At 43.9% G+C, this 14,987-nt stretch overlaps 1 protein-coding gene across 6 annotated transcripts in view; it reads left to right on the forward strand.

Moving 5' to 3' along the window:
- ADPGK (ADP dependent glucokinase) overlaps positions 1-14,987 on the forward strand; it is a 29,620-nt gene that overhangs the window by 12,068 nt on the left and 2,565 nt on the right. For 4 of the 6 annotated variants that reach the window (XM_070498609.1, XM_070498602.1, XM_014849726.3 and 1 more), the window contains exons 3-6: positions 157-219; positions 7,068-7,188; positions 11,957-12,153; positions 12,800-12,898. In XM_070498609.1, coding sequence (XP_070354710.1) covers positions 157-219; positions 7,068-7,188; positions 11,957-12,153; positions 12,800-12,898 — 480 coding nt within the window. The remainder of the gene's footprint in view (positions 1-156; positions 220-7,067; positions 7,189-11,956; positions 12,154-12,799; positions 12,899-14,987) is intronic. The other 2 variants (XM_044764590.2, XM_070498596.1) reach the window with 1 other exon arrangement.

Raw genomic sequence — 14,987 nt, forward strand, 5'->3', positions numbered from 1 at the left:
TATTAACCTGATCTGTGTGTCCTTGTTGTAAAGTCGTCTCAAAATTTTTTTGAAAAAAAATGGACTAGAAATTAATTCAATAAATTAAAACATTATTAAGCTTGGGTCACAGAGTTAAGCTAAAATACTGTCTAATAACCTTGACCTGTCTTACAGCACTATGTAGGAGGAAATGCAGCTTTGATTGGACAGAAACTTGCAGCCAACTCAGATTTAAAGGTAGGTTAAATTCCCAGACTAAAACCTTTGCCTTTCACTAGTGTTTCAGTAATTTTAAGAGCAAGAATGAATGTCTGTTCCTCGATACAACTTGTAGACCACCTACTATGTGCCAGAAGCTGGGCCTCTTGTTAGGAGGCAGTATAGTAGTAGTAGGAGAGGAGCAGTAGCTGATGCTTTCTGAGTGCTTACTATGTGCCTGACAGTGTCTTTCATGCTTTATATAGATTATCTCACTTAATCCTTGCAACAGCCTGTAAGTTGGTACTGTTATTGCCTTGCTTTCCACATGAAGCTTGAGGTGTAGAGAGGTTCACAGCTAATAGGAAATGGAACTGTTCTAACCTAGGAGCCTAGAGTCCGTGTTCTTAAGTACTGTGTCATGTAATGGTTGAGAGCATGTGGGCTCTGGAGTCAGTACCTGAGACTGGGGATTGTACAGTGATGAGAGAAAACGTAGTTGGCTGGACTGTTGAGCCTGGATCCAGGGTGTTGGAAAGTGAAGGCCACCAGATGGGGGTCAGTAGGGAAGTGTCTTCAAGTCTTAAACCATTTGGTTTAAGTAGAATTAAAAATTACTGCTGTATTCAGAATAACATCTGAGTAAGAAGGTTCTTTTGCTACAAGTAGAATAGATCTGAGAGGGGAGGCCAGCAAGGAGGCTAATGCTGTTGTCCTGCTGTAAAATGACTAAGGTTTGGATTAGAGCAGCCAGAAGAAGAGAAACATATCTATCTAAACATATCTGCTAAAATGGAGTCACTTAAATGCTAGACAATACGTGGGGACAAAGAAGATAAATTTCACAAAGATGATTCTGGAGTAAATGAACTTGAGAAGTGCAGAATAGATGTGGCTACTGACAATAGAGAAAGGGAACCATAAACAATCCTCTATTTTGGGGGAACCAGCCTGCAAATAGAAATATGGGTCAGGGGTGCAGAATCAAAAGCCCAGAGATGGACCCAGAAATCCTGATAGAGGATCAGCTGTTTGAGGGGAAAAAATTCGTGGAGCTACACTATACACCAAGAGATGGATATGCTTAAATGTGGAGAGGATACTAAAGTTTGAACATTCACATGTTAGTAAGAAATAACATTCTCATGAAATGTTAGGGCGGAAAATACAGATTTTTTTTTTGCAGTCATTGTCGTTATAGATTGTAATTAACTCCCAGATAGAGAAGATTAGGAATTCCAGGACTGACCTTCAGAAACGTTACCAGTTAATGGATAGAAGAGAAGAAAAGATCAATCATAAGCTCATTGGAGAGAGCCCTTCCCCTCAGAATCCTGGGTGTTTGTGTGGGTCCCTGAAAGGCCACTCTTCTGACCCTGAGAAATAATTCTGGCCTTTGGGAGGATGACACCCTGGTAGACCTGAGTGAGTATAAGATTAGCCTTTCAAAACTGACCTACCCTGGGACCAACATTTGCTGTCAGTCTTTGGAGAAGCTGGGCCTGGGACCAGTCCCATGGGAAAGCATTCTGATGAAACGAGCCTGGCCTTGATGATAGGAGCTTGAGGAAGGAAAGGGATATCTGTTACTCAATCCTCACAACACTCTAATGAAGTAAGATATTATCACCCTTTTGAAGATAAGAAAAGAGTTCCAGAGAGGTTAAGTAATGTGTTAAGAGGGTCATCTGGCCAGTCAATGATGGAGTCAAGATTCAAACACCAGGCTCTGCCATGATTGCACCACGCTGTGCTGCTCTGAGAGAGATTCAGTTTAACTGGCTGAATGCTTCTCAGCATGGACCAAGTGATCATCTGAGAATGACTAGAGATTAAGGACTAGGTATTTTCCAAAGGTAATAATAATAGCTAACACTTAGATGGTTCTTCCTATATGCCAGGCACTGTGTTAAGTCCTTTACATACATACTAACTCATTGAATTCTCACAGTCCCCCATAAGGTAAGTCCTATTATTATCCCCATTTCGTAGATAAGAAAAATGAGGCGTGGAGAAGTTACAGCTGTTGCAGGTCACATATGTAGTAAGGAGTAGAGCTGAGATTTAAATCCAAGTAGTGTAGCCCCGGTCCATACTCTTGTTCTTGAGGAAGACTGGCCCTGAGCTAACGCCTGTGCCAGTCTTCCTCTATTTTGTGTGTGGGATGCTGCCACAACATGGCTTGAGGAGTAGTGTGTAGGTCTGCACCTGGGATCTGAACCTGCAAACCCCGGGCCACCAAAGCGGAATGCAAGAACTTAACTGCCACACCACTGGGCCAACCCCCAGAGTCCATAGTCTTACTGATGAAGCTATATTGTGTCTCAGAAACAGACCCGGGTAAATATAGCAAAGGCAGATTTAGTGGAATGGTGAAATAGAAGCCAGATTGAAGGGGAGGGGAGCAATGTCTTTACAAAATATATTTGTGGAACTTAGCCAAGAATTAGGAGTAGATGTTGGATTTTGTCAGATGCTGCTCCTGCATCTATTGAGATGATTGTATGGTTTTTGTTTTTTAGTTTGGTACCTCGTAATGACATTGTGTTTTCAAATGTTAAATCAACCCTGCTTCTGTGGGATAAACTCACTTGCTTCTGATGTATTATCTTTTTTAAGTATCGTTGGATTCAGTTTACTGAAATCTTGTTTAAATTTCCACGAGGGATATTGGTCTGTATTTTTCTTTTCTTCTAAGTCTGTCTGGTTTGGGTATCAGGATAACACTGACCTTATAGAATGAGTTGGTAATATTTCAATTTTTTTAAAACACAGTTTGTGTAGAATTGATGTTTTACCTTCCTTAAATGTTTGTAGAATTCACTAGTGAAGCCCTCTAGACCTGGAGTTATTGATGTGGAAAGATTTTTACTGACAACTTTGGTTTCTTTGATATAGAGAAATTCAGATTTTCCATTTCTTGACTGAACTCTGGTAGTTTTATCTTTCAAGGAATTTGTCCATTTCATCTAAGTTGTTGAAATAAGTTGGCATAAAATTAACGCTAATATTTCCCTGTCCCTTTAAGGTCTGTAGTGGTGTTTTCTCTCTCTCTCCTGATATTCGTAATTTATGTCTTCCCTATTTTTTCTTTTTTTCTTGATCACTTTGGCTAGAGGTTTATTAATTTTACTGATCTTTTCCATAAATAAGGAAGTTTTTTTTGTTGATTTTTCTCTGTTGTTTTTCTCTTTTCTATTTCATTGGTTTCTGTTTATTTTGAATTTAACTTGCTCTTCTTTTTTCTAGTTTCTTAAGATAGAAGCTGAGGTCATTGACTTGAGACCTTTCTTGCTTTCTGATACTAGGTGTTTTCTGATATTGGTGTTTCTGCTAGATAAATTCCCCCTTAAAGTATTCCTTTAGCTGCATCCCACAGATTTTGATACATTATGTTCATTCAATTCAAAATGCTTTCCAGTTCCCCTCTGATTTCTTGAGGTGGGCTACTTACTAGCCTATCAACTATTTAGAAATGTGTTATTTAGTTTCTAAATATTTGGGGGGTTTCCAGATATCTTTCTGATATTGATTTCTATTTTAATTTTATTGTGGTCAGAGAATATGCTTCTCTGCCTCCTATTAAATTTATTGAGACTTTTTTATGCCCTAGAATATGGTCTATCTTGGTGAAGTTCCATGCACACTTGAAAAGCATGTGTAGGGGCCAGCCCGGTGGCGCAGCGGTTAAGTTTGCACGTTCTGCTTCTCGGCGGCCCAGGGTTCGCCGGTTCAGATCCCGGGTGTGGACATGGCACCACTTGGCAAGCCATGCTGTGGTAGACGTCCCACATATAAAGTAGAGGAAGATGGGCTCGGATCTTAGCTCAGGGCCAGTCTTCCTCAGCAAAAAGAGGAGGATTGGCAGTAGTTAGGTCAGGGCTAATCTTCCTTAAAAAAAAAAAAAGAAAAAGGAAAGCATGTGTATTCTGCTGTTCTTGGGTGGCGTGTTCTCTGAATGTCAGTTAGGCCAAGTTGGTTGATAGTGTTTGAGTCTTCTGTGTTCTATCTGATTTTCTGTCTACTTGATTTATCAATTATTGAGAGAGGGCTATTGACATCTTCAACTGTAATTGTGTCTATTTCCAATTGTAGTTCTGTTACTTTTTGCTTCATGTATTTTTTAAGCTCTGTTAATAGGCACATAACTATTTAGCATTGTTACATCCCTTCGTGAATTGACCTGTTCATCATTACCAGGGTTAAAGAAAATCATTTCGTAATATTCTTTACTGTGAATCTATTTTGATTAAAATAGCCATTCCAGCTTTCTTTTGATTAGTGTTAACATGGTATGTCTTTTTCTATTCTTCTGCTTTTAACCTATTTGTATGTTTATATTTAAAATGTATTTTTTTTTTAGGTAGCATATTCTTGGGGCTGGCTTTTGTTTTGTTTTGTTTTGTTTTGAGGAAGATTAGCCCTGAGCTGACATCTGCTGCCAATCCTCCTCTTTTTGCTGAGGAAGACTGGCCCTGAGCTAACATCCGTGCCCATCCTCCTCTACTTTACATGTGGGTCACCTGCCACAGCATGGCTTGCCAAGCGGTGCCATGTCCATACCTGGGATCCAAACTGGTGAACCCCGGGCTGCCGAAGCGGAATGTGTGCACTTAACCGCTGTGCCACTGGGCCAGCCCCTGGGGCTTGCTTTTTAATACACTTTGACAATCTCTTTCTTTTAATTGGGGTGTTTAGACTATTTACATTTAATGTGTTCGTTGCTATATCAGATTAGGTTGAAATCTGACTTCTTGCTATTTGTTGTCTGTCATTCACCTCTTTATCTTCCCTTTTTCTCTTTTTCTGCACTCTTTTGGATTATATTCTATGATTTCATAGTATCTTTTCTGACTTATTAGCTATAATGCTTTGTTTTGCTATTTTAGTGGTTGCTTTAGGGTTTATAATTAGCTTATCACAGTCTGCTTTCATTATTATTATTGATATTATTATACCAACACGTAAAATGGGAAAATTTTACAATAGTGTACTTCTGTTTCTCCCGTCCAGTCTTTATGCTATTATTGCCATATAGTTTACTTCTTCATATGTTAGAAACCTCACACTATGTTGTTAATATTTTTCTTTAAACAGTTAATTATCTTTTGAAGAGGTTTAAATAATAAAAAAAAGATGTTATGTGCTTATCCAGAGTTAGCATTTCTGGTGCTCCTCATTCCTTTGTTTAGACCTATATTCCCATCTGGTACCATTTTCCTTCTGTCTGAAGGATTTCCCTTAACATTTCTTGCAGTGCAGGTCTGCTGGTGATGAATTCTATCGGATTTTGTATATCTGGAAGCTCTTTTAAGGTAATTTGTTGGGGTATTTGTAGGGCTTACTCAGTTTTTTTCTGTTTCTGAGGCATCACTGTCCTTTGTTGCCCAATGTCCACGTGTTGAAGGTCATTTTTTCATCTATTTTATCTTTGTTGTTGTTGTTTCAGGCAGGAGGGTAAATCTGGCCCTTGTTGTCTCATCTTGGAAGCTCAAGTTCTGGCCAAGAATCAAAAGAAGTAAAATGGCAGAGGCTAGCCTTTTCAGGATCGGCCAAGAACGGGCCTGTGTCAAGGCAGAAAGGGAGCAGGTCAGGGGGAGGGAGGTCTGTTTTCTCCCGAAGCCGGGATTCGTTAGATACATGAAGTGCCTCTGTGCAAGCAAGCAGGTAATTAGCAAGTTAAAATGCCTTTTGAACCTTCTGGGTGTGGCCTATTAAATCTGAAATGGTGTTGATGATCTCTGAGGCCTTTCCTGTAAATCCCAGTGCAAACCCTCATTGTTCAGTGGTTTTCAGTCTGTTAGCCTAGCTTTGAGTGGGGTCCAGAGCTGGCATGGCAGAAACAGCAACAGATGGGAAATGGCTTCTAGAAGGAATAGCCAGGGATAGGCCCAGGTTGGAATTGAAGAAAGTGGTTTTGGGAAAGTTGCAGAGCACCTCCCCCCAAGCTTTCTGAATCGAGATGTTCTTTAATTTTCATATTTGGAAGGCCACCCTGTTCACACAACAGCTAAGTATAATAGGGAGCCTGATCCCACAGAGTAGGTCACCTGCTTGTGGAGGGTATTGTGATCTTGAGGCTCTTTTCTATACGTGGTAAAATTCAAACAGAATTGTTTTCATCTGGCAACTTTGAGCAGCCAACATCATATCTATTTGCCTACACAGGATGTGAGTAAAGAAAGAGAGAAAATGGTGTAGGGCGTGTCTTAGTCTGCTTGGGCTGCCATAATAACAAAATGCCATACTGCGTGGCTTAAACAACATAGATTTATTTTCTCACAGTTTTGGAGGCTAGAAAGTCCGAGGTCAAGTTTCCAGCAGAGTTCAGTTTCTGGTGAGGGCTCTCTTCCTGGCTTGCAGACCACCGCCTTCTCTGTGTCCTCACCTGGCCTTTCTTCAGTGGGTATGGTCGGAAAAAAGAGCTCTCTCTTCCTTTTCTTATAAGGCCACCAATTCTATTGGGTTAGAACCCCACCCACATGGCCTCATTTAACCTAAATTACCTCCTCAAAGCCTGATCTCCAAAAACCACACCTTGGCGATCCGGCTTCACAGATGAATTTCAGGGGTACACGAATATTCAGTCCCTAACAGGGTGTATGGGATTCAGCAACTGGATAGGTACCTGTCTGACATGTGTGCCTTGGGTCTTTTGTCAGCTTCTCATTTCTGGGTACATTGTGGCCACACCCTCCAGAGGCCTACACCCTGGTACAGCCCCTCTACTACATACCTCCAAACTAAAAGCTTTCAAAATTAGATTTGGATTCCAGTATTTTGTTGAAATGAATAGACATGGCCTGGATGTACCTTTTCGGTTACTGTACAGATTCCATGGGAAAAGGGGCAGGTCTCCTGATAGATTTCATATTGCTTATCTCCAGGTTCTTCTTTGTGGTCCAGTTGGTCCAAAGCTGCATGAACTTCTTGATGACAATGTATTTGTTCCACCGGAGTCACTTCAGGAAGTGGATGAGTTCCATCTCATTTTAGAGTATCAAGCAGGTAAGAGAAATGAGTAAGTAATGATATAAGACAGGTCAGGGGACTGTGTATTGTCAGTTGGCATGTGACAGCGCCAGAAATCTATCCTTGTAAGTTGGCAGGATCCTGTTCTTGCTGTACCAGGGGTTTCCTAACCCCTTGGTTCTACTGAGCTGATACTGCCATCGTCTCAAGGGAGAGTGATAGAGTATTGCAGCATTGCAGAAAAGTCCTAGGTCTGTATCCAGAATTGATCTGGTCCCAAGAGAAGTCAGGCTGTAGGAGAGCAGGCATCATGAACAAAATGAAAATGTGTTAAACCTGCGTAAAGTTTTTCTTTGTTACTAAGAAAAGAGAAAGGTGGGTAACATCTGCTCAGCTCTGTGCTGGATTCTGCCCTACGTCTTTCTGGCCAGCTGTTCCAAGCTGCTTAGAATGGATTTCCAGGCCTCTGGCAAAATTCCTTTGAAACATTTTATTCTCCCTTGGGTGTGTAAGTAGGAGTATTTTGTATTTAACAACATGTACGTTATTTCCCATTATATAACGTTCCAGTGTTTAAAAATCCAGACTCACCCCATCCTGCCCCAACCCCAGTAGATTTTGTTACACAGACTAGAAATTTGATTTCTGAGAGACTCCTAAATACCTCAGTATATTTCAACTCTGTTTATTAGGTTCCATGTATTAGCTGTTGTATCTTTCCTCTGCTCAGAACTCAGACTCCTGAATTTCTGCTTCAGTGTATTATTAATTCAAGTTAAAGACTCCAGCATCTAAACTGACTAATTGGTACCTTAAAGCAGCACTTACTTAATAGGCTTCAGTGAACTGCTTCCAAGTCAGACAGCTAAGAGAACCTCACCTACTACAGGCGTTAACTTTCATGTATGATATGAAATATAGTGCTTCTTGGAAATTAGGCCTTTCTCCAGGTACGAAAAAGGACCTGCTCCTCATTGCTGGCTCTCTTTAGGGTGGTTACTGGGATCAGTCAGGGAGTCAGGGCGGACAGAGTCTGAAAATTTGGGACAGTGTTGAAGTGGCAGTTCACGTTTAATGATACACAAGTTTCGAGTTTCTCTCAGTTTTAGTTTCCCAAATGGGAAATCAGAGTGATAGTCCCGCCTGAAGACTGTGGTAGGGACTGAGGTTAGTGTGTTTAAGCACTGTGAGCTGCTTAAATGGAAGGCATGAACATGATTGTTGACTGGAAGGGTCTAGAATAGCTAAAGATGTGCCTTTCAGGTGCTGCTGCTGCTGCTGCCAGTTCCGATTGTCTCACTTCCACCCTGTTGGCGCTCACATCATGAGCGCAGGACCTTTCTCGTTCCTGGTTTCTGTCATTTTCAGTGGTGACTAGAGAATGGAGAGACTGGTGTCTTCAGCAAGACTCTGCCTTTGTGTTTGCCAGCTGTGCCTTCTATGCAGTTAAGATGGCACAGCTTATCTTGAAAGGAGATTGTGTCTGTCCTTGGGTTTGTAAGCTTCGCACTTCACTTTTTCTTTTCTATGACTTATTTTCTTAGTACAAAGCAGTGGCCTTCCACTGAGGTTTATGTGAAGTTACATTTTCATGGGCCCCTGGAGGGAACCTAGTCTGGTGGCAGCAGCCCTGGGTCAGCTCTCTTAACAGAAATCCATCCTCAGTGTCTCTCTAACCTAGATGAATAAATTCCCAGAGAGGACTTGTCAGCTTTTTCCCCTCCTTCTCTCCTGCCAGACTTCCCCAGAGAAGCTTATTTTCAGGCTTTGGGCTGGGGATCCAGAGTTACTACAGAGCTTTTGCTGACTTACTGGCTGAAGGTCAGGATCATAAATTGAGAGAAGGGATCACTTAAGGAAAGAAAATTCAAAGCTTCATGAGAAAAGAGGGGCATTGACTGTTATTATGGGCTCACCCTGTCTGAGTTGCAGTCATTTTGCTTCTCAGGCCACTCCATCAGTCCTGTGTCCTGTGGAAACAGCCAGTGTAACAGCTCTCCACATCCCTCCCTTCTTTGCCTTGCGGAAGCCTGTTTATTTTTGCCTCTCTCACTTTTTCCCTGAAGAAATTCATTTCTTTTGGTGCCGTGTGGCTCTTCTTTCCTAGGTTAAGTCAGGCCATGCTTCTTATCACCTTCACCTTTAAGAGTCCATTCAAAGTCTGGCCCAATGGAAAATACTAATGTCATGTATTTTTCCCATTGTACAGAGTCTCGTCAGTCGGGGAAATGTTGGATTTGGAGTTCACACCCATATTTTTTGTTGTCATGGGCATTTAAGTCATTGGTCTGTTCTCTTACTCACTTGTTCTTTTGCTAATTCGCTCACATTATATGCCAGGGGCAGTGTGAGGCGGTAGGAATATAATGATAGAAGACGTGGGCCCTGCCCTCGGCTCACACTTCGCTGTAGGAGATGAACTCTTGCGCAAATGATTGCAAAATCATGTGCTAGGTCCTTTAACAGGGTATAGTGGCGGCCCCGGGAAGGCAGTAATTGAGTCTGCTTTGGGGTGGCAGAGTTAGGAAAGGCTTCATGGGGAAGGCCATCCTTGTGCTGGGTCTTTAGAGATGAAGCAGAGTGGGAATGCTGCAGTCAGCTCTGTGGACCACCACTGGTCATTTTCTTTGGACAAATAATAAGACATGGTCCAGGAGTTAAGAAAAGAATGTGATGTTTCAACAAATATAACCATTGCATCGGGGTTTAGTAAATAGGTAATATCTTTTTTTTCTGTTTTCATAGATTTTTATACAAATGACCCACGTATAAAATGTTTTTCAGGGCCGGCCCGGTGGCTCAGCGGTTAAGTTCACACGTTCCGCTTCTCAGCGGCCCGGGGTTCACCAGTTCAGATCCCAGGTGCAGACATGGCACCACTTGGCATGCCATGCTGTGGTAGGCGTCCCACATATAAAGTAGAGGAAGACTGGCACAAATGTTAGCTCAGGGCCAGGCTTCCTCATTAAAAAAGAGGAGGACTGGCAGTAGTTAGCTTAGGGCTATTCCTCAAAAAAAAAAAAAGTTTTTCAGAGGAATGGATTCAGTAAAGCTGAATTCAAAGCAAGCGAAGGATGGGTTCTCCCAGCCTGGACACATGCACGTGCTCCCCACCTAGTGAGGGGGCAGGGGCGGCATGCAGGGCTTTCGTCCCCAGAGGCCATTGTGGAAAGGAGGAAGCAGGTTGCCAGATGAGGAAGACCCACCTGCCAGATGAGGAACCCCTCGCTGTGGTTTGTCTGCCTTGTGGGAAGACTTTCTTGGGGAATATCCAGTAAGGATAGAGACCAGTGAAAAACTAGATTTCAGTGTATGGACTTTAGTTTTATAATTGGGACAAATCCTGTTCATGGAGGGAAAGCTGTGTAAGCCTGGCTCACAAATCCTTGCCCCCAGGTCTCTGGGAGCACCTCCATCCTGGTGGTGACCAGGTGCCTCTGGTGCTCAGTGGGGAAGGCCTCATTTAGGAATTGCCCTAAGCAGCAGCCCTTTGGCTGACTGACTGCAAGATTTTCGGGTCTTTATGGAGAAGAATGTGAGCTCTGCCTGGAAAGCCTCCGGTCGTGAAGCCTCACCGAGTGACCTCTGAGAGGGCCTCGCTGTCACCTTTCCTGCTTTAGGACTTGCAGCAATAGCACACTCCTCTCGAAAACTTGGCAGCTGTGGGGTCTTAATCGGTAGTTCTCCACCTGAGTGCACATCCGGATCTCCACGGGGGTGGCCTTGCCACCTGCACGTTAAACACTAGGTTCCCCAGGAGATACTGAGGCATGGCCAGTGCTGAGAGCCCCTCCTAGAGATGCGTACAGTCACCAAACTCCTCCCCCGCTGGAAGAACCAGTCAAGGACGGATCTGGACCCCCCTGCCTGGATCAGATTAGCAGCTACTGAGTAGGCACTCTCTGCAGGGGACGGTGACAGGTGCTAAGGGAATCAAAGACATACATACCTTAAAGAGCTGGCAGTGTGTTTGTGGCACGAATGTGTGAAAGTTAAGTAATGATATAGGTTTGAATACTGTTTCAAAATAGTAGGAGAGAGAACTCAAAGCAAAATGATTAATCACCAAACCATGTAAAGTCCCTGTGGGTGCTCAAAGTAGTGAAAGTGCACCCAGGCTGGAGCAGTCAGCAACCATTTAAGGAGGAAGTCACACTTGGACTTGTTCTGGAACAGTCATTATTCTAAAGCAACTCACTCAGCAGAGGCTAGAGCAGCCAGAGACTCTCCCGTTCTGGATCAGGTGTCCGGAAACCACTGGCGGGCAGCAGGGAGGAAGAAGTGCGGTCAGATGACTCTCGCAGCTTCAGCCTCCCTCAACCCCAAGTAAATAAAAGGGGCTCAGGGTGCTGCTGTGAGGCGGCAAGTGCTTCAAGAAAGGCAGCACGTCCTGTATCCAGGGACGTGCATGGTGTGCACCATGTGCTGCTAGCTGGAAGTCGAGCTACCACTCTGTGGCTGGGAAAGGACACAGCATCCTCTGTTGGAGAGCTCAGTGGATAGCAGAGCTTTCCTGGGACTCGAGGGGAGCTAATTGCCAGCCCCTTGACAAAGGCATACAGTATTGCACCCATACTGTGCTTCTGTTGGGTTGGGTTTGGGGTTTTGGTTTCTTTCTTCCTTTACTGACCACCGTCCTCCTGGATGCAGCACCGTGCTTAGGCCATTGAAGCTGGGGTCCGCTCAGTCAGAAGCCAGCCTGCCCAGAGCCAAGGCTCCAGTGAGGTCCCTGCCAGCCTCCCCACAGCTAGGAGACTTAAAGCCTCTTCCTTTTCTTCCCATTGTGTTGACTGGGCTTTTCTAGGGGAGGAGTGGGGCCAGTTAAAAGCTCCCCATGCCAACCGATTCATCTTCTCCCACGACCTCTCCAACGGGGCCATGAATATGCTGGAGGTGTTTGTGTCTAGCCTGGAGGAGTTTCAGCCAGACCTGGTGGTCCTCTCTGGATTGCACATGATGGAGGGACAAAGCAAGGAGCTCCAGAGGAAGAGACTCTTGGAGGTAATAGCACTTACAGAATTTCACAGATCTCAGTTAGTGTTTTTCTTCAGATTCCTACCTCTCTTGGCCTCTGCAACTTGTGCTGCCTTGTCCTTGGCCTCCCCAGGACATATCCTGGCAGCTGGCTCTGAAGCCTGCCTCCTGCTGCAGTGAGGCACTTCATGGTACTCTTTCAGGCACGGGCAGCACCTTGAGCAGGACAGGTCAGAACATCTTCTTGCCTGAGCCTCTGCATCCTGTGCTAAACTGAACGTGGCTGCAAGCTGCAGTGTTTTTAGTTTGTGTCCTCTGTGTTATCTGTACCATCTCACTTCACATCGGCTATGCTGCGGTTCCTGCACAGTCACATGGCAGTTGAAGCCGGCTGTTTGGTTTAGGTCCCCAGGAATAGGCTGGCTACGTGAACAAATGGGCGGGTCTCTGTGCTTTCTGAGTATATAACCCCAGCACCTCTATGCAGAACCTAATTTTCTCTGTTGGGAAAAGCATCCCTTGTCCACAGAGGCCATGGCAACCCACGTGGCTTGGAGCTTTCATGAGGATGCAAAGGCAGTGACAGGAGGCATTGACTCTCAGGACCTGATCCTTCCCTCTTGCCTGACTTCCTTCTCTTTTTAATGGCAATGCTCTCCTCTTTTCTTTGCAGGTTGTGACCTCCATTTCTGACATCCCCACTGGCATTCCAGTTCATCTAGAGCTGGCCAGTATGACCAATAGGGAGCTCATGAGCAGCATTGTGCATCAGGTAACCACATGGGCAGCATGTGGGGCCCTCTTTGGTCCTGACCCTCATGGGGCCTTGCAGAAAAACACCCTTGTCCAGTGAGACTGGCTCACTGAGATGTGGATGTCATGTCACTCAGACCTAGGTCCATGGAGATCCAGATAAGGAGCCAGGTCTGTTCTGGAACAAGATCTCCTTCTAGGTTAAAAATACGGCAGTGTAGGGGCCAGCCCAGTGGCATAGTGGCTAAGTTCACATGTTCTGCTTTGGTGCCCCAGGGTTTGCCAGTGCAGATCCCGAGTGTGGACCTACACACTGTTTATCAAGCCATGCTGTGGCAGGCATCCCACTTATAAAGTAGAGGAAAATGGGCACGCATGTTAGCTCAGGGCCAGTCTTCCTCAGCAAAAAGAGAAGGATTGGTGGCAGATGTTAGCTCAGGGCTAATCTTCCTCAAAAAAAAAAAAAAATAGGACAGTGTAACTGATGGGTTCGTGGGTTGTGTTTCTCCTTCTGGAATGGGGAAGTTGGAAGTGAATGGTTTTTGCAGTAGCACTCAAAGGAGAAAAAACTGAAAGCCAACTTAGCAGCTTTCAGTTGAACTTCAAGAAGCTCAGAGAAGAAAACTTTGGGTGACCTTCACTCCCTCACCACCAGGCACTGAGGTGTTCAACTCCTGCCTTTGGACAGCAGCAGTAATCAGATAAATCCAGGAGTGTGATGCTCAAGACACAGACTTTGGAAACCTGGGTTGGAATGCCAGCTTTGCCATTCGCTAGCTTTATGAACTTGGGCAAGTTACTTAACCTTTCATTTTATTGTTAATTAATCTTTTTAATGGGTAGTTTATTCATATGGCTCAAAAACCCCAAAATATTAAAAGATACACAAAGAAGTCTCCCTCCCCCTGCCATCTGTACCCGCTGTTAGTAACCCCCTTATTAGTTTCATCTGTTTCCCTCCAGAGTAGTTGTGCACATATATGAGCAAATATGGGAATCTATCTTTAGTATGCTTTTTTCCCCTCCCCAAAGCCCCGGTACATAGTTGTGTATCCTAGATGCAGGTCATTTTAGTTCTCCTATGTGGGACACCGCCACAGCACAGCTTGGTGAGCCATGCTAGGTCTGTGCCCAGCATATGAACCAGTGAACCCCGGGTCACCAAAGCGGAGCACGTGAACTTAACCACTTGGCCATGGGGCCAGCCCTGGAAGATCTTTATTTTTTCATCCTTTTTTATCCAAAAAGATAGACTAGTATACTGAATATACTGTTCTGCACTTTGCTTTTTTTCACTAAATGTATTTTGGGGGTCTTTTCTCTATCATCAAATGGAGAATCTCCTCAGTCTTTTCACAGCCACATGGTTAAAGCGATGTGTGGGCGTACCTCAGTTTATTTAACCCGAGCCTTCTTGCTGGGCGTTTGGTTTACCGTCCTTTGCTATTCCATACAGCGGTGCAGTGAAGAACTTTTACATGATTTCATTTTGCCCATGAGCAAGTGCGTATGTATGATAAGTTCTCAGAAGTAGAGATGCTGCATTGGAGCATAAAAAGCATATCTAAGTTTGATATTGCCAAATTGGCCTCCATGAGAATTGCACCAATTTACTTCTGCTAGAACTCTTTACAAGTGCTTATTTCCTCATCTCCTTGCCACTGGAATGTGATTAGAAACATGCATTCTTACCAGTCTGACAGGTGAAAGATGATATTTCAAAATAGTTTTTTTTTTAATAGACTTTGCTTTTTACGTTCACCGCAAGAGTGAGCAGAATGTCGAGAGTGCCCATATTCACCCACAGCCTCCCCGCACCCATCAGCACCCCACGGCACCTCAGTGAGCCTGCGTTAACACGTCATCATCACCCAAAGGCTATGGTTTACATTACGCTTCACTCTTGTAATTCTTGTAAAAAGTGTATACTACACTTTTCAGTATAGTTTTTATTTGCATTTCTCTTTTGAGGTTATCTTTTCACTTTTCAAAAAACAAGCCATTTTTATTTCATTTTCTGTGTAACTATCTACTAACCTTTCTGAGCCCCAGTCCCCTAATCTGTAAAACGGAGGCCATCCGTCCTTCCCTCAGACGGTACAGTCAGA

Source organism: Equus asinus, chromosome 2 (genome assembly GCF_041296235.1).
Source record: "Equus asinus isolate D_3611 breed Donkey chromosome 2, EquAss-T2T_v2, whole genome shotgun sequence".
Lineage (NCBI taxonomy): Eukaryota > Metazoa > Chordata > Mammalia > Perissodactyla > Equidae > Equus > Equus asinus.